We start from the raw sequence: 20125 nt of genomic DNA, 5'->3' as shown, positions 1-20125 counted from the left end.
AGAGATACGTTATGGTAACTCCATATTTGAGCATCTTCCTGTCTGAAATCCGTGTCACATCTTCCCTTGCCTCTCCTCGGGTGCTCTCAAGACCATTTTCTGTAAGCTGTGCTGAGGTAAATTACACTGTTTAGAAGCGATGTCTGAGGCCATTGTCCTTGACAAACATTCAGGAGCCAATAAAAATAGAGGACAGACAAGGTGAGTGTGAAGCCTTTCCAACGAGAATGTTGGAGCCTCTAGAAGATGCCAAATAAATGAGATTTCTGAGGATGAACGACCAAATTTGGACTCCTCTGAATTTGTAGTGTACTGCATTTTGAGTTTAAGTCTGCTGCTGACTCATGGCTTCCTTTTCTTTAATTACTGCCATCAAGTAATCCTCCTTCAGGAGTGGGGCCTTTAGACCTTCCATAGTGGGTGGAAGTATTTCTGAGTCAGGATTTTGTGTGTGGTTTGCTTGGCTTACTTGCCTGGTTGTGGTTTTCTTCTTCCTTGCCTCTCTGTGATTCTGTAGATAATGATCTTAATTTGAGATAAGTGTGAGAGCATATTTTAGAAATACCAACACTCTGGTAATTGTGGCTGTCTGGCTACCTTTTAGAGGTTCATTAACCTACTTTTCAATACCTAAGTATTAAATGCCATTTGTTTTGAGAACTAATTCCAGAAGGAAACCCTTTTCAGGCTCTCTTTAAAATAACAAAGTATAATATTTGGTATGCATAGTATTTTGGCTGCATTTGTTTCCTGGGAGGGTAAATTGGCCAGATTTAAGAATCTGATTTAATTGCCCTTTTCATTTCACCTTTCACTTAATTACCATCCTCTGAAATTTCTCCTGCTTCTATATATTTTTTTCTGGATAGATCCCCTGGTTCTACCTACTTTCCTTAGTCATAGGACAGTGCTATTCAACTCAGTATTTTACGAAAGTTGCTTTTTGAAGGTTGAATATTTTTATGCTACAGAATTAGATAAAGTATTTGTAGTATAAACCACCACTTCAGACCTCTTGTTTAACAAGAGCTGTGTTGGGAGGGATCCAACATAAAATTATGTCATCAAAGTCTTTGGTGTTTTGACAAGGCCAACTCAAGTCCGATAAAGAATGCCCAAACTTGCTATTTGGTGTCCTGATGACTTCAGCTGGTGTGGCATCTCCCATGTGTATTTTCTCTTTTCTTTTGCAGAAGGAGTTGAGCCTCCCTCGAAGAGGAAGCCTGTAAGTAGAAATCTCTCTTTCCTTGCTCTCTTTTTGTCTACTTCTAATGTGATCATTATCTGAATTGTTGGTCTTTGATGTCTATTAAAACATTAATGATGAGCTACCGAGTCAACAAAACAACATGAATTAATGATTTCATTATAATTTGCTGGATCTATTTGTGGGCATTGTAAACTCAAATGCTTACTAAATCCTAGGAGGATCTTAAGTTTTAAACATGCCATTATTTAGCCAAGCGAAGAATGTGATTTAATCTGCAGATAATGCAGGTAGGTAACCTTAATCAGGAGTTAATGATTGGCCATGTATTCTGAAAATCTCTGGCTGTTCTTTATATTATGGATTTTTTTTTTTTTTTTTGTACTTGAATGGATGAAGTCTGAGTCTGCTACACTTCCTGCTGTTAGATCCAGGTCTTATTGAAAGGGTACATGTAACACTCTTGTATTCAAAGACTAGATTTGCAGACCTTCTTGGTCGTGTGTCTCCACCTTTCTCTTTTAAGGCCAGTTATATATTTGCACTCAAAACAAACAAAAACCAAAACAGTTGTATTCTTCTGCCATTTCTGGAGTGAAGTTCTCCTTTAATACTTCATTCACTACCTATACGACAGCTTTTTTATCACGAGCACTATAAGAGCTCTATAAGGGCTGAATTTGATCTTTTTGGATTTTCCATCTGGTTTGTGTTGAAGTTGTCTGTGGTGCAGTTCCTCTTATAAGTTTTTTTTTTAACTTTTAAAGATATTTAGGAATGTAAGCTATAAGGAATATTTAAAGTAAGTTTAGCTACTCCTACTGTGGAGTAATAAAAAACTACTTGGTAACTATTGTCATCTTTTGGGTGAATTTTTAAGAAAATGCCAGACTTTGTATCTAGGAACCTAAACAGCACCGTCTGCAAATGTTTTATTTCCTTTTTCATTTTATTTATTTTTTGAGACAGGGTTTCTCTGGGTAGCCCTGGCTGTCCTAGAACTCGCTTTGTAGACCATTTTATTTCTTTTCCTTTTTCTTCTTGAAACAAATTTAGACTACCAGGTGGATAAGGAATCATTTTTTCTGCAAAATTTGCCTCAACTGTCTCCAGCTCCTAACCTCCTTTTTAGCTGGAGGCTAATGGTCTGGTTCTTGGTTAGGAAGTGCCTTTGGGATTAAATGCTTTCTTTTTCTGTGTCATGGTTAGGGGAAATCAGAGGTGAGAAATGTAGAAAAACTCCATGAGATGTCGTTGTATGCAAACAAACTTATTTTCTCTATTCTGTTTATTTAGTTCTTAAACACCCTGGGTTTTTTCTTCTATACTCTATTTAAAAACTTCAGAACTTTGGTCAGAATTAGTTTGGGTCTTTACAGTTATTTTCCTTAGATTTGTTAGTATATTTCCAGTAACTACCGGAAGCTCAGACAACTTAAGAAATGAAATCCATTTTGCCTATGTAAGAGCCATATGTTGTTTTCACAGTGCAGTCTCAGTTCTGTTAACGGTAGCTGATGGCCCTGAACAATGTGAAAAGACATTATAGAGAATAAAAAGTGGTGCATTTCTTCACTTGAGAAAATGGAACCATTAGTAGTGAAATGAGTGTATTTGGAGCCTTGCTTTGAATTATATAGGGCATTTAAAGTCCCTTCTCTCATAAAAATCAATTGATTCATTGCGTGGGAGAATGAAGCATGTCAGACAGGTCAACACAAAGCTATCTATTTCAGTGAATTTTGTGAAAATTAATATTTCCAAACATATCACTTGCCAAATAAACACAATTTTATATTTGCCTCAGTTACCCTCAAAGAATTAACAGTGCCTGATGTGGCCGTTCAGAACTCCATGGCCCTCAGTATCCTCGGTGGATGACAGTCAGAGAGCTAGTAATTAATTATTTTCTGCATGCATGGTCCTTCATGATACTGAGAAAAAGAAATGCTTCTAAAAACAGTGCCAGGTTCATTTTAATACAAAGCTGATGAAGGATGACAGCATAGCTTTTTAGGTGCTCATTTCAGCTGATGCCATAGTACATGACTGTTCTACCACCACATCCTCACCTTGTTTACTGCAAAAATGCCTCCTAGCAGTGCTTTCAACTCCTTTGCTCTTCTGCAGGAAGACTGGCTCCCCCCACAGCCCCCCTCTTGCAGTTGGTTTGTGTCCCTCACTTTCATGTTAGCAGTGAGCAAACTGCAAAGGCCTCACTCAGCATAGGCCAAGCCCTTGCTCCCAAAGCCACTGGCTGAACTTGTCAGAGGGACTGTGCCCTCAGAAGTTTGATGAGTCTGCTGCTGCTTCTAATTTGTGTGTCTTGAAGGTTTTACTTTAAAATTGTTTTTCCATCACTTTGAACCTTAGAGAATTTGTTAGCTTTGATTGTAACTTTTTAGAATTGTTTTGAATAGGCTAAAAATAACTTTTATCTATACAGCCCTAAAAGTGCATGCATATATATATATATATATATATATATATATATATATATATAATTGGGAAATTATAAAAGCAAACACTCCTAGAAAATATAATTCAGATCTCCTCTAATGTTTTGCTTGCAATCATTTCCAGGTGAGCTAACATGAAGACTATGTGGCCTTATATAAAGTTTAAAAGGTGGCAGAGATGGTTAAGACCTTCATTCTTTAGTGCAAGGAGTGAGAGGCAGGAAAAGTGAGGGAGCTGCCTTCCAGGCAAGATGTTACTAGATAAAAAGTAACCTCAGCTGGGTTTCCCCAGCGGCTTCCCAGCTCTAATCTTCTTTAAGGCCTCAAATCTTATCTCTGCTCCAGATTGCTGTATTAGGTGGATTTTAGCTTCTCTTTTCCATTCAAGGAAGGCTTTGGTTCCCTGATTCCCAGAGCAGTGTTTTCCTTCCATTTTCTCGAAACTTAAGTTACCACACTCTATTTCCTCTTCTCCCAGCAGTCTATCAAAGTCAGGGTATTGGTATGGCTATGCAAAGGAGTGCTATATAGCAGGCTAAACACAGTGATGAACAAGTCCCAGAGAGAAGGCAGCATTTACATTATAAAATGTAAAAGTGTACAAGAAATTTCTGCCATTTCTGTTAATCCTGAAATCCGCCAGAGAAAAACCAATTCTCACCATTTTTTGGCCAAATTGAAGCAAGCTTTTGTTAAAATAGTAAATGCTGACCAAGATGGAATTTAGTCAGTACCACCACTTGAAAAATTTCCAGCTGAGTGACCCAGAGACATATTGTTGGGACTTGTATGGACAAAACCCATAGGTCATCATACTTTGCAACTAGGCTTTCTTGTTGTTTTCCAAGAACTACAACTCCCAGCATTCCAGGAATTTACCTGGTTTTGGGGTAGGTGGGACTTACAGGTTACCTTGGGTCTAACATAGAACTACAACTCCCAGCATTCCAGGAAGTTGCCTAGCCTTTGGGCAGGTGGGGCTTACAGGTTAATTTAGGGTCTAACATTTCTTTCTAAATACAGTTAACCATAGAAGTGTAAGGCATGCCTGGGGAGCAGCTTTGTATGAAAAGTTACTACTATAGGAAATGACAGAGATGGCTCTCATAGCGAGCTTCATGTGTCACTAATTGTGGCTGTGGTGGAAAGTATGTAGGTGCTTATATTACATCTTCTTTGACAACATTCTTGATTGGGTGGAAGTACAGTCCAAGTATTTAACCAAATCTTTGCCCAGGATTAAAAATAACTTATATAGATGTCATTTTTTTTAAAAAAATCTTTTTAGAATATGAGGGTGTATCATAACTCTATTTTGTTTCTTGTTTTTTTTTTTTTTTTAATCTCTTGCTGAAGATCACCCCAAAATGACTCCAGTTTTATAATACTTGTAAGTTCCCTGTGTTGAGCACTGTTGGCTACTACCAGACACACACTGAATTCTGTGGATAGGTTTCAGGGCCCTTAAAACTGCTTCTGATATGCTGCCAGAAGGTAGGAAAGGAGAAAAATGAGATGATTGTATTTATGGTGATGAATGAAAACTTTGGGTTTCAGAATTTGACTCTGGCCGTTCTTCTTACCCAGCAAGTGCCTGATCCGGTAATGTCTCCAATACTGCTGTTTGTGGAATAAACACAGGTTTACCAGTCAGGCAGCCTCCAAGCAAAATACATACATTCTGCTGGGTCTCTGTAGCCCTTGTCACCATAGCTATCTGCTAGGACAGATCCTGTGGCTGAATGGCAGATTCTATGTCCTTATTGTTTTAAGTTCAGCCTGGGACACACAGACTCTCGTGGCATGATTTTTATTTGGCTGGTCCCCACTCCCTGTGTTAGTATGGTTGGTCTACTATAGAGGCCTTGCCTCACATTTTTAATTAGAACTCTATCCAGAGGAGTTTGTTTTTAGGCAAAGAAAGTGGAAAAAAGTGAAAAAGGCAAAGATGTGAACAAAAGCCAGGCATCCCTAGCAGTTGTCACTCATTTTAAAGGCTCCCTTTGTGTTTTGTTAATTGCCTAAGTAAACAGTTCCCTAGGACAGAGGCTTTTTCTCTCCCTGTCTCTCTCTCTCTCTCTCTGTCCCCCCACCCCTTCCCTAGAGTGCCTCTGTAGTGCTTATGCCCTAGAGAGAGGAGAGGAAAATGGGCTAGAGCCAGCTCTTCCCCCCTCCTCCCCTCCAGGTTTTTAAAGGCTTTCAGATTTCTCCACAAAGCAAAAGAAATTGTACTATCTATTCTTAGCCACAGATTCTCCCTGCTGTTTAACATGGCCTCCGTTATCGTGTTTAATTATGAGCTTTGCCATGTTCTTGCATGGAACCCTGTAGACCTGGGAATCTGTGAAATCATGGCAGTTACTTTTTGTGTATGTGTGTGTAGAAGCAATGAATGATACTTGGATGGTTTCTTGAGTTTCTTTGGCCAAAAAAGATGCCTTTTAGGGGCACCCAGCAGTAAGAACTTGAAGTACAAGCAGCTCTAGAAAGAGATGTGGACCTGCTGAGGAATGGCACCTGATAGTCAGTGGCAGCCTTGTTTTTTTTGTTGTTGTTTTTTGTTTTGTTTTGTTTTTTGAGACAGGGTTTATCTGTAGCTTTGAAGCCTGTTCTGGATCTTGATCTGTAGACCAGGCTGACCTTGAACTCACAAAGATCTGCCTGCCTCTGCCTCTTGAGTGCTGGGATTAAAGGTGTGTGCCACCACTCCCCAGCTGCCTTCTTCTATTTTAATCACTTGATCTAAGCAACAACACTGGCATTTCAACCTCCATTTCTTCTCCACTCACCTTTTCCTTTCACTGTTTTGAAGGGAGCTGGAGGCCACTAATGCTGGCCCGGGTAGACATTTATATATTAGGAGTATAAATAGTGTGTGATAGGCCTGTAGGAAGGCTAGCTCTTTATCTATATGTAAAGCAGTGCCCATCTCCATCCCACCTACTCTGATGTTATGCTCTCTAGAGCCAGAAATTCATTCATGTGGACCTGAAGCTATTTTCCCTTTGATACTTTACCTACATGTACCTTCCTTTGGGTACAGCAGAAGTCTCATCAATGGGAGCCTTCTAGTGAGCTGGCCTTGTGACTGATGTCTTAAGTTAAATACTTGAACTCTGGCTGCCTAAACATGCTACATTTGGCCACCCAGTCCCATATGCCAACTGAAGAGGGAAGTGATTGTAAGAAGCAGAAAAGATTTGTTCAATGTAGCCATAATGGAAATATAAACATAAAAAAGGTCCATTGACACCCAAGTTGATCCTGGGAGTCAATTTCGTTGTTCTTGTAAATCTCTAAGAGTGCTATACATCATGGCATCCTACATCCCTGATACCTCTGTTAAGACCCTAGAGACACTCAGAGTGGGCCAAAGGAACATCTTTCTCGTCAGAGCCTGGAAATACCTCCAGTTGATAAACCGCCAAGAGGGCATTGCTACAGACATCAAATTCTTTAGCCTTCATCAATTCAGTCATCCTAGATAAATATGCTAATACATAATATGGTGTGTGACAACACACTGATTTAAGATGTATCCTCAGATAACCATCATGGCTAGTTAGCTAGAATTCTCCCTAGTGAGCCCCAAGACAGTACAAACTTAGTATTTCCATGGTTATATAATTTACAGTATAGATCTCATAGACATACTCATTTTTCTGTGTACCTAAATATCCCCTGGTAATTTCCAACACAGAGATCATACAGTTCAAGCTCTCTTGTCACATCAGCAGGTCCATAAATAATTCAGAAGAGCTCCCGATTTTCTCAGTGGACTTTCCAAAGATAAGGAACCCAACTTGCTGTTAGATAACTAGCATATTCAAATGGTTGAAAAAGAACCCCAGCAGCTCCAAAGAACCTCTAAACTGACTAAGAAAGGGAAGGGCAAGAATGGAGGTACAGGCTGGGGAGAACAGGTCAGGGTATACTTAGCAAAGCATGGTCATAGTCTCACTTCTGCCTCTGCAAGGTGACCTTACAACCTCCATCTCTTGAGGGGAGAGCAGTCTTTCTCCTACAAGAGGAGCACTTCTTCACCAGTGTGTGGCCTCACTAATGGGTAATTTCCCCTCATGTGTGGGTGAGGTGTTGCCTTCCCCCTGTGCTATCAACCAAAGTAAAGGAGATAGACACAAAACGAAGCCCAATTGTCATGCTTTCCCATACACTTAGTTACCCTGACAGTTGCCATTTAGCAAAAGTGGCCAGAGACCACCAGTCTACTAGAGGTTTGAGATGTTGAAAACTTTTGCTCTGTGAATAAATGCACAAAAGGCAATACACTTAATCCTGTTCTTGCTGGCTGTCTTCCTCCCATAGGCACAACCAAGGACCTCCAGGCATGGGTGGGGAGAGAGAGTGATACATAGAGAGAGATTGCTGTCAAAGAGTGCTTAGGATCTTCCAAGCAGAGAAACGTGCTGGTCCTTGGAAGCCAGGCTGGAGCTGAGATGCTGGACTTGAGACTAGCGTGTGTCTTCCAAAAGATGTGTTTGAGTTGCCTACACTGGATCAGGGCATTTCTGAGCTTGGGATTCCTCCTCCTGAGACAATCGAGGTAGTGACCTTCAAAGTCATTGAATTGGCTTAGGTGGATGCTATTTGATACATATAGTTCTGTGTACTTTTTAAAAAGACTTAAAAACTCAGAGCACAGTGCCTTGCCTGGCTGTTTCGCAAAGTAGTTTGGGTAAAATGAGGTTATTTCCAGGATGCAGGGAGAGAGAATCACCTTGGTTTTGCAATAGATTTGAAACAGATTTGTGAGATTTTCAGCAAGATGAGGCAACATTTCCAGAAAGAGAATAAAGGGGCTTAATTCATGCAAAATAAAGGACATATAAACCATATTTGGCTATGTGTTAAAACAAATTTATTTTCTCCGTAACACTCTCACCCCCACAAATATTGGAGTAAGAATTCAGAATATCTCCTGTCAAAGCCAAATAGAAGTCCAGTGTCATGTTGAATGTTAGAAATCCAAAAACAAAACGAAGAAAAAATTGAGTGTTGCGTCTGAATTAGCATTTAAAGTGGCATGTTTATATAAAAAGAGAGAGGGTGGTGTAATATATCGTAAAGAGAGGAATTCAGGCTGTGGAGAATGTCAGTTGCATTTATATATTCATTGAGCAGCCAGTGTGGCATTTGGCATGCATTTGCAGCCTTCCTTCTTAGGCATGAGTTTGTCTGCAGTTTGGGAAGAGAGGATGGTGGGAAAACAAAACAACGCAGGGGGATGCTTCCCTTCAGAAATTAAAGGAAGACCTTCTTTCTGCTCCAGGGGAGAGGGTTGGGTTATCTTGGAAAGGTTTAGGATCACCAAAATATATGTGTACTTCTAAACATGGAGATTAGAATTGGGAGGGGGGTGCAAGTGAAGGGGGGGTTGATGGAGTAGGGGGAGGTGGTGGCAATGAGTAAGGGAATTGGAAATACCATTTCCATCTGAGAATGACCTTTTTTTAAAGGCAAACTTTGGGGTTTAGGTTGGTAAAGCTGTTCTTCCAGCCTCAGAAATTTTGGTCATACTTACTAGAATAACTTCAGCAGATCTGGGAAGTGTTTTCCAGAGGCAATTCCTTTTCAGCTTCATTCAGTGTGGCCATGGGGCTGGGAGTAGGCAGACACCTTCTCTGGCCTGCTGATCTGTAGGAAATCTCCAGATAGGGCTTTGGAGCACTGCCTGGATTTGAATTATGTCTCTGCCAGTTAACCAGTTTCAGGATCTTTAACGTTCCTTCCCTTCTGTGTATCTTAGCTTCTTATCTGTAAGATGGAAATACTACTCTATTCTGGAATTGTTCAGAGGATTAAATTAATATTTGTAAAATGTTTTGATTGTGCCTGGCATACATATGTAGTATTAGGAAATAGGACATACCCATGCCATTTATTTGTAGCCTGTTAGGGTAGCCAAAAATCTACCAAGTAGGCAGCAGAAATAATCTTTTTTTCCTTCTTTTAAAATGGGTGTTTTGCCTGCAAGCATGTATGTACCATGTACAAGTCTGGTGCCCATGGAGGTCAGAAGAGGGCATCATATTCCCTGGCACAGGAGTTACTGATGGTTCTGTGTGCATGCTGGGAACTGAGCCTCAGTCCTCTCTAAGAGCAGTAAGAGTTCTTAACCAACTCTCCAGCCCCAAGAAAGTACTCTTAAAGCCAAATGATTCTAGTAGCATTTTCTAGGAGGCTGTTTGTTGCCATTTCAGAGAGGTGTTAAGGGGGCAGATGGCCTTATGGCTTTGGGTAGGACTTGCACTGTTCACTAAGCACTGTAGTGGTCAACCCTGGTAAGCAGAGGTTTCTGCTTCTACAATTGAGACAGACACAGTCAGTCATTATATCACCGTGACATAAGAGTGCTTAGTAGCCCCTTTCCACAATAATCCAGTCTCCCTCAGCATAGTGTAAGGTCCCTTTTTGGAACTGTGGTTTGTTTCAGGTAAGTGTTGAAGAACCTGGAAAAATTTAGTCATAGGATTTCAAATCTGGGAGAATCCTTAAGAGAAACTTTATTTAAACTTGTTTTATTTGATCAGCTAGGAACTAGCAACTAAAAGGGGATGAGACCTATTGGCCTCAAGTAGTACATGGGTTGTGTTACATGAGCAAAATTTGAGGCTGCTAACCACCGGGGACTGAGTGTGATCTTTTCACCTTGAGGCCAGTATGTTGAGTGTTAGCAAGTCCATGGACTTTTGTTTTGTAGATGTAAAGTTTATCATTTACCTCCATAGTGTGGGCCAAACAATAAGTAGGCTTCACAGAGTATGCCTTCCTTCACCATGTTTGTCAAAGCTTCTTTTAATGTTCTGGAAAGTCAAGCAAGTTCTTAAAAGTTTCCACTTGCTGCTGAGGGGGAACAAGCTAGCCAAACCCCAAGCACCACCAGGAACAAAGTGTACCCCAGAGTGATAAAGAGACCAGTGACAGATGCCCAAGTCAGGGTGCTATAGTGCCCAGCTGTGGTAACTGGCTTCTCCTATATATATTCATTATCCATTAGACATGTGAGCCATCCTCTGAATTCAGTATTGTTCTCTCTTTACCCCATTGTGTAGAAGCAAATTGGGCCCTCTGACACGAAGACAGGAGCCAGGGAGAAGTGGGGCTTCTCTTGTGTCTCTAGGAGTGTCTCTCTAGAAGGCTTCAAGTCTTTCTCGTTACTCTTTGGAGTGGTGACAATCAGACTTAAGGAACTGGGAAAATCAAAAGTGCTTTGGGGGTTTCTTTCTCTCCTCTCTACAATGGGGACCTTACTCCATGAAATTTGGCTGGGACATTTTTTTTTTGTCATAAGATTATACCTACTTTGTCTTTTAACCTATTTTGATGTAAAGGCACCTCTTCTGGGTGAAACTGAGGACATCCCTGTACTAACAAGTTAGGATGTGGGTGCATGCCCATGGAGTGTTCTAGTTACCACACACTCCTTCCTAAGGTCCATCTGAGCCCTGCTTCCTCTCACATACCACACAGACAACATTTGCCTCTCTGCCATTAGGACATTCTACACAGATAGGCCACTTGACACAAGTGAATGAGAGAAAATGGTTTGATTATATAAATTTGATTGTCATGTAGCTATAAATACGTAGCATCTCACATGTGAAGTTATGTGTTAATATTTTATATTGGAAAGTGTATATGTGTGCATGCATGCATGTGTATGTATTGGGGGTTCTCACCCATGTGCAGCTGGGGCACAGGTCAATGTTGAGAGTCTTCTTTTATCATTCTTTTCCTGATTTTGGGGAGAGGGGGGCAAGGTCTCAATAAACCTGGAATTCACGGTGTTCTCTGGGCTGGCTAAAGCCTGGGATCCATAACTAGTTCTGGGGTTACAGACATGCAATACTGCTTTAAGCTTTTATGTGGGTGCTAGTGACCTAAATTCAGTTTTTCATGCTTGCATAGAAAGTGCTAAACCGGCTAACCAATTGCTCTGGTCCCTAGAATGCAAAATATGCTAGTAAATTTAAATGTGTGATAGAATTTAGGGAAATGTTTTTGGAATGCCTATAATATAGTCTCTTTAAGAAATATTTGGCTATTTTGTAGTTGCTTTCATACACACACACACACACACACACACACACACACACACACACACACACACACACACAAACACCTGCACACCCGCCCGCACACACGCACTGGAAGGCACACACAGAAAAACAAAACAAGAAACCCTGTTGTGTTGGGCTCTGGGGATTGCTCAGTTGGTAGAGTGCTTGACTGATACTGTTGGCTGTGTTCAGTCTCCAGCATTGTATAATTTCAGCCCTTAGGAACTTAGACACAGGAGGATCAGAAGTCTAAGATCTCCTCTGCTGAGTTCAAGGACAGCCTGGGCTGTATGAGACCCTGCCTAAGAAAAGAAGAAATGTAGGGTGACCTTTGTACCCTTTCTGCACAAGAAGAACTGATTTTTAACTTTTGGCATGTCATAGTGATCGTAGGATTAACCTTGCAGAGACACCAGTGCTGTGTTCCAGCTCCCCCTGCACATGGATTTTCTGTGGTGGTAGCCGTCAGTGTGTTGGTGGTGGATAAGTTTTTAATGAGACAATTCAGCTTAGAGGCAGGGGTTAGTTTTGAAATTTATTATTATTTTTTAAGCAACTGAAGAGGAAATTTCTTCAGGCACAATGTGACTTCCACAAGTGTAGTTGTTGTGAAGAAGTGACAGTGTTTAGGTTCAGGGACCAGTGACTTACCCTCTGGGTAGGTCCAAGTTTGGGGGGGTGGATTCCCCTTTCTCTATTCCCCTTGGTCTCCTTGCAGAAATTGTATTTATTTAGCAAGGGCACACGGGTGTGTTCACCAGGGGTTTAGGGTATAATGCACAGTGTTTAGTGTGTTCAATCAAGAGCCAGTCATCTGAAAGAAGAAACAAAGGCTTTTTTTTTTCCCTTTGTGTCTAAGGTACATGAGTTTAAATGTTAAAAACAATCCTTATGGGCTACAGAAGCACTTGGAAGAGCTGAAGGGTGTTTGAAAAATGTACTTGACATCGCATGCTGAGATGAATTAATAGCTCCGTGTGCAGGTTTCCCATCTTAGAGGAACAGTGCTGGTTTTCAAGAAGGCATTCTAAGGTATTAATGTGTATGTTAATGCAGTTGGTTCTGGTGGAATCGTGGACAAATGGTGTCATAAACATTGGGTAAAGCACACAACTTAATTGTTATCCTTGAGAATTCAGGCTGCAAAGTTTTAAACTAGGACTGTTTTGTTTCCGCCTTTCCTTTTGTTCCTCTTCTTCCTTGTGTTTTGCTCCAGGTGGTTGCATTTACACATCATGTTTTATACACATTATACATTTGTACATATACTATCAATGGCAGTGGTTATCCCAGAAGATATTTAAAAGGACAATCATGACAAAGATCTTCTGTTCAGTTCTTCCTGGGCTCTGCCTAGTCACTCGCCAGTCTAGTGCACACCACATCTGCTACTGCACAGTACCTAGGCGACATTACATTAACATACTGAAGAACTGGGAATTCTGTTACTCTGAAGCCATAGCAGAATTTTAAAACAGCAGACTAAAAAACAACCATTCCTCCTGTTGCCTCCTCTCCTGGAATCCCATGTAACATGAACCAACTTCAGCTGTCCCAAGGACATGGTAACTCTACATGGTGTACTAGTTGAGATTATACTTTTATTCCCAGTAAGAAGACAGTTTTATTGAAGCCTTGTTGGCATATAGGAAAGTGCACATAGTTTCCACACTTGAGATTTGTGGATGCTCAGTGGTAGGGTTCTTTCTTCACAGTACTGCAAAATAAAAATTACAGAAATGAAGTGTGCAAGTGCCACTACCAGCAGCAGCAAGAGTGTGGACTGCCCATCTCCCCTGTGAGGTCCCTTTTGTCCCTTGTGTTACTCCTTCCACCCGTGTACCCCAGCCAGGCAACTATCAATGCTTTCCACCCCCAGAGATTAGTTTCACTTTCATAATGTTATGGGATGATACTGGAAATAACATTCCCCAGTTTTGATCTGGCTTCTCTTACTTAATGTAACTATTTTGAGGTCTATCCAGGTTCTAACAGATGCTGCATATGTTACTACTAATTCTTTCCATTGCTAGGTAATATTCTGTTGCATGGCAATGTCACTGTCTGATTATCCATTCACTTCTTGATGACACTTGGGAAGCTGATAATTTGTGGCCTTTATGAATAAATCTGCTACAGGCTGAGCATCCCTAATCCAGAATCCTTAAATTTAAAATGTTCAGCAATCTGGTACATCTCAAGGTGTAAAAATTTTGGATAAGAGATATTGAATCTGTAAATGAAGTGTTCCCACTTGTGAGTTTTTATTCTCCTTGTTATCAGAAGAGCAAATGTTTGGAATTCTGATGGTCTTTTAATTTGTTCTTTAAATGCTTTGGTGCTGAATCTAAGAAATCTGCACAATTACAAAAGTTTATCCCTCTGTTTTCCAGAAGTTTCATATGTTTAGAGCTGTGTTTAATCTTGAGTTAATTTTTACATATCAAGAGAGATGTAAATGAAAGTTCCTGCTTTTCTACATAAATATCTAGTACTTCTGGTACCATTTGGAACAGACTGTTCTTGGGCCATTGGGATTCTGTGTTTTTTTTTTTTTTCTGTTTTTGTTTTTATTTTGTTTTTTGAGACAGGGTTTCTCTGTATAGCTTTGGAGGCTATCCTGGCACTCACTCTGGAGACCAGGCTGGCCTCGAACTCACAGAGATCTGCCTGCCTCTGCCTCCAGAGTGCTGGGATTAAAGGCATTCGCCACCAACACCCGGCGATTTTGTGTTTTTTTATCAAAGCTCAATTGTTCCTGTATGTGAGTGTCTCTTGAAGGCCTTCTCTTGTTTCATTTTCTGTTTGTCTTTAGGTCAGTGCCCTGATCATGGCTTGGTAGTGAGTTTTCTTGGTGGAGATGCTGATCCTTCAACTTTATGCATTTCCAAATTGTTTTTTAACTGCTTGGGGTTTTTACATTTTAGAAGAAGTCTGTCCACTTCTTCAAGAAAATCTGAGAGGACTCTCCCCCGACCCCCTTACCCCCACAATTGCATGGAGACTATAGGCCAATTTGAGGATCAATATGTCTGCAGTAATTATAATGTCAGTCTAGTCCTAGAGATGGATTAGAGGGAATGATGTGCTGGTATGGAGAGACGGGGATGGAACTGTGTTTAGATGGTATATAAAGATGAAACCAGTGGCCCACAATCCAGGGCCACAACCGGGGAGTGAGTGACAGAAATGAGCACATACTTCATCAGAAAATCCCTTTCAGAGAAGTCCAAGGGGGATGCCTGGGAGTGCAGTTCTTGGAACAGCTCACGGAATGACTGGAATCTAGAACTGGAAGGAAGAAGCCATATTTTTTTTTTTTCCAGGAAGAAGGACAGCTATGAGAGTTCAGGCTCCCTGCTAAGCAGACAGTGAGAAAGGAAGATTGGCTAGAAAGTTCAGGAGACACTTAGAAAAGTTGTGCTACAGGACACCCTTGCAGGCTGTTCACACTGTAAGGATTGTGTCCTGTTGCACAGCAATGTCTATTGTACAATTGAATTGGTTGTTGGTCTAGGACAGAAAGAAATCCAAAGTAATTTTGCTGTCTCCCCTTCCCCAGAGATATTTTACTACATCTAGAAATACCTTTGTTTGGCCTAACTATTGGGGGTGAATGGGGCTCTTCCTTTCTAGTAGAAAGAAGCCAAGAATATGTTAAATGTCCTACCGTGTGCATGGAAACTGCTATCCCCAATCCCCAACAGTCACCTGCCCAACCTGTTGGAAAATATGATCCAGAGAGGGAGGGACAGAAGTTGGAAGTGAAATGAGGGTGAGAGGTGGCCGCTGCACTGAGAATCCGTGGGCCTGATGCATCTAGGAGAATCCCTCTGTGTGGCTGCTAGAAACTTGCCCTGGGTGATCAAGTATTAACCTGAGGATCTTCACTAAGGACTTTTTAGAAAATTAATACAAACATTACCAAATCAAGGAAATTGTATACAAGGATACCTTGAGTACATGGTAGAAATTTGGAATATTAGCTTCTTTTGGGAAAACAATCTTCGTGGACATGGCAATATCCTTTGAGGACTTTATTGATCGGTCAGCTTTTAACTGCAACTAATAGAAGACCTAACCCAGTTCCTGAAAGACATAAAGAGAACTAGCTAGCCCAGATGACTGAAAAGCACAGGCTCCACACCAAATACAGCCAGGGGTCCGTAGTGCTCATGCAGACCTGGGGTCCAACAGCTGGGCACCAACTGTTCCCTAGAGGGACACTGTTTATCCTTATCCATTTTCACCTAGGGGAAAACTGTTATTCTCCTGTCACCATAGTTTCCCTCTTATTGGTCCACTTTAAATTCTAAACCTAACCATGTTGAGCTCTTGCTGAGTTGGGAAATGGAAGAATGTGGGTTTCTCACTCATAGTCCTTTAGTGTCACATTGAAATGAGAGACCTTGGGGGCATCTATCTGATTAGAATAACAATGCTAAAATTACACTTGCTGAGCTAGAAGGCTGTCTCAAGACTATGAAGTGCTGAGGACCCAAGTTCAAATGCCCAGCATCCACATAGAAAGTGGGTGCCTGGGATGCCAGGGGTGGAGAGATGAAGAAAGAGAATTCTTAGGGCTCAGTTGCCTGCCAGTCTAGCCAATCTTTGAACACAACAGTCAGTTAGAGTTCTTTTCTCAAAAATATCAATGGTATCTTAGGGTTTCTATTGCTGTGATGAAACCTTGTGACCAAAAAAATAAATAAATGAATAAAAGTTGAGGAGGAAAGTGTTTATTCAGCTTATACTTTCACAACACTGTTTATCACTGAAGGAAGTCAGAAAAGAAACTCAAACAGGGCCAACTCCTGAAGACAGGAGCTGATGCAGAGGCCATGGAGGGGTGCTCTTACTGGCTTGCTTCACATGGCTTTCTCAGCTTGCTTTCCTATGGAACCCAGGACCACCAGCACCGTGATGGCCCCACCCACAATGGTCTGGGCCCTCCCCCAACTGTCACTAATTAAGAAAATGCCTTACAGATGGATCTTATGGAGGCAGTTTCTCAAATGAGGCTCCTTCTTCTCTGATGACTCTAGGCTGTGTCAAGTAGGTATAAAATCAGCCAGAACAGATAGAGACCAATCCACGAAGACACCCAACATTGTCTCTGGCCTCCACATGCTGTGTACGTGTTTGTTCCCTCCTATCCACATGAGCAATATACAGAGATCCAATACCATTAGAATGCAGTCTGGGTCATGCCATGTGAAGCAAGCACTTTTTATTTTATCTAATTTTGAAAAATTGACTGCTGGACGATTTACAGCTGTGTAAATGTCTTGGAATTGTTTCCCATGGAGCAGTGGTTTAGAAACAATTTAAGAGTCCCTGGAAATGGAGTATATAGTCTGCGTTGGCCAAACTATATGTTGAACACACAGAGAGGAGACAAAAAAAAATGTAGACATGGGCAAGCCACCAAGAATGAACATGAGTGAGATGAGCATGAGCCAACAAAGAATCATGTGTTCCTTCAGTGCCAGTTTACTAAGTACGAATGTCCTGGAGTACTTCTACTAATGGACATTCTTCACCAAAAATAACTTTGAAAGTTGTACAACTCACAACTGTGCTCATCCTAACTATTGAGCCAGCCCAACTATTGAGCCAGCCCAATCATAAACACTACCTCCTTTCATCACTCATGTGACACTTGTTGGGTTAGTTGGTGTGCTTCTATTCTTGGTTTTATGGGAAAGCACGTTCACATACATTACTACCCACCTTAGCAAAGGTGCTAGGCATTTACTCTTCTGTTCATGTTTCTCACCTTATCAATCTTCCAACTTAATGAAGACAACACTCTCATTCATTTGAATAATGATTATGTAATATTTGATGTGATAGATGATTGGTGGTTTTGTATTTTCTGTTGATGGACATTCATATGATATTCAGTACTGCCCTTGCCAACCCTTATGCACAGCCACCATGATGCCATGAATGTCTCTGTGCTTACACACTCACATACTGGTCCTTTTTTCCCTATAGGGTAGATTCCCAGAAGTGGAATTGCTTGGTCAAACGGTATGTGTTTTTAATTTTAATAGATATTGCTAGATTACCCAAAGGAATAGCAAGCCACCTCCCATTTCCTGCATTTTCTTCAGCACTTGATGCCCCTTTAAAATTCTCGACTGCCTTTCTGTCTCTAATGATTGATCTTTCATTTTCTCTCCTGTCACTAATTCTGTTTTTGTGTATCAGATGTCTGAGTTTCTTTTGTCTTCATCTCATTTCATAGCCCATCTTTCCATTTTCAAATTCTAGCAGTCCAGTTTTTAAAGGTGTTAATCATTTGCTATGTGTGTGAAAACATCTTTGTGATTTCCCCCCCTCTGGGTATAATGTCTTTTGTCAAATGGAAATTGTTAATTGTTTAATCAAATGTCTTTCCCTTTATGACTTCTGAGATTTCTCTTGTGCTCTGCATGGTTTGCTTACTTCAATGTCATGAGAAATTGTCTTAAATATTTTTGCCTCATTAAAAAAAAAAATCTGAGTGTTAATCCATTTTTCAGTGTTGCATGTGGTATGAAGCAGGAGCCTGTTTCTTCTTGTTTCTCATGCATAACCCAAACCCAAGTTCTAGCTGTTAAAAGACCCTTGTTTTTTCATGGGGCTGAAATATTAACACTTGCCACATGGGAAAATGAATGGCATGTGTGTTTGTGTCTGATTACTGTGTATCTATCTGTACGAATGCAAATCTATTCTGTGACTCTCTAGGGACTTGAAATATATGGCATGTTGTCATCAGCCTTCTTTTCCTATGTATAACAGCTATTTTTAATTTTCTATGTTCTGATTTACAGTTTAAAATTGAAGAAATTTCATCATAAATCTTTGTCTTTGTTTGTCTTCCATTTTTTAAAAATTTTTTAAATTGCATTTATTCATTTACTTAGTTATTTTTTGGGGACAGGTTCTCACTCTGTTACCCTGGCTGGCCTGGAACTCACTATGTAGACTAGGCTGGCCTGAACTCACAGAGACCCAAGAGTTCTGGGATTAGAGGTGTGTGCCACCATGCCCAGCTCACAAATGTTCTAAATCTGAAAGGTAATAAAACAGAGTGGATAGAACCAAAAAGTAATATTTCTCAGTGTGGAGGCTTCTTTTAACTGGTGCTATTAATTAGAATAATACCTTCCAATAAATTGCAAGTTATTTCTTCTGTTCATTCTAATTCTTTAAATGTGATCTTGTTTTCTCCATGATACCTTTTCAGTCATTCCAAGTTGCAGAAACTAGGGAAACAGACAGGACATTTGAATCCACTGGAGAATTACATCATTGCATTGAAAGAGCTCCATGCTTAAGTGGTGGTGCACGCCTTTAATCCTAGCACTTGAGAGGCAGAGGCAGGGAGATCTTTGAATTCAAGACCAGCCTGACCTACAGAGCAAGTCTGAGGATAGTCAGGACCACTCAGAGAAACACTGTCTCAAAGAAACAAAACAAAATAAAAAAGAGCATTGGCTGCTTCAAGCTGAAGGCTGGATTCAGATCCCAGCACCCAAGTCAAGTGGTTTCAGATACATGTAACTTGGGCTTCAAAAGCCTAAGGCCCTCTTCTTGCCTCTCTAGGCACCCACATTGGTAAATATACATACATTCATACAAACATGCACATAAAAATACAAAATTAAATCTTAAAAAGTAGTTTAAATACTGGAGTTAAACATTAAAATTATCTGCTGTTTCTAAGTATGGTGGCACACACCTTTTAATTCCAGAGTTTGGGAGGCAGAGGCAGATGAATCTCTGAGTTTGATGCCAGCCTGGTCTACACAGTGAGTTCTAGGTCAACCAGGGCTTCACAGTGAGACCTTGTCTAATGAAACACATACCTACACACACACACACACACACACACACACACACACACACACACACACACACACACACTTGCCTGTTATTAAAATAATGCTAATATTAGTTCATATTAATAAATATGCAAATAAAGGTGAGGTCTGTATTATTTTTATGAAAATAGAGTGGCATCCCTGGGTAGGTTCTGCCTGTGTTTACTTGGTTAAATAGAAAATAGCATTAGTTTTGCTATAGTCATTATTAATATGATGAAATAATTCATGTATTGTAAGCATTGATTTTTCATACTTAGATATAATACATCTATGAATTAAAAGAAGGAACCTCACTAATTTAACGGTAGCTTAGTTTTAAGGAATAGATTGGGAAGGCACTTCTGTGTGTACATATAAGTAATAAAGAATGGTGATTTAGAAAAAAGAAGGACAGTAAGTTATTCAGATGACCCAAATGGATGGTAAAAGTTGAAGCTTTTCTGTATGACCTTTGATTGTAACCATTTATTCTACAGAAGGTGATCAAGTTATTTCTTC

At 40.4% G+C, this 20125-nt stretch overlaps 1 protein-coding gene across 6 annotated transcripts in view; it reads left to right on the top strand.

Annotated features, from left to right (window-relative positions):
- Window positions 1-20125, top strand: part of Mast4 (microtubule associated serine/threonine kinase family member 4) — a 594674-nt gene that overhangs the window by 322035 nt on the left and 252514 nt on the right. For 5 of the 6 annotated variants that reach the window (XM_035440538.1, XM_035440540.1, XM_035440539.1 and 2 more), the window contains 2 exons: window positions 1194-1225; window positions 17748-17783. In XM_035440538.1, the coding sequence (XP_035296429.1) occupies window positions 1194-1225; window positions 17748-17783 (68 nt within the window). The remainder of the gene's footprint in view (window positions 1-1193; window positions 1226-17747; window positions 17784-20125) is intronic. The other variant, XM_027401573.2, reaches the window with a different exon arrangement.

Source organism: Cricetulus griseus, chromosome 2 (assembly GCF_003668045.3).
Source record: "Cricetulus griseus strain 17A/GY chromosome 2, alternate assembly CriGri-PICRH-1.0, whole genome shotgun sequence".
Classification (NCBI taxonomy): domain Eukaryota; kingdom Metazoa; phylum Chordata; class Mammalia; order Rodentia; family Cricetidae; genus Cricetulus; species Cricetulus griseus.
This window is presented reverse-complemented; position numbering and strand designations above follow the sequence as displayed.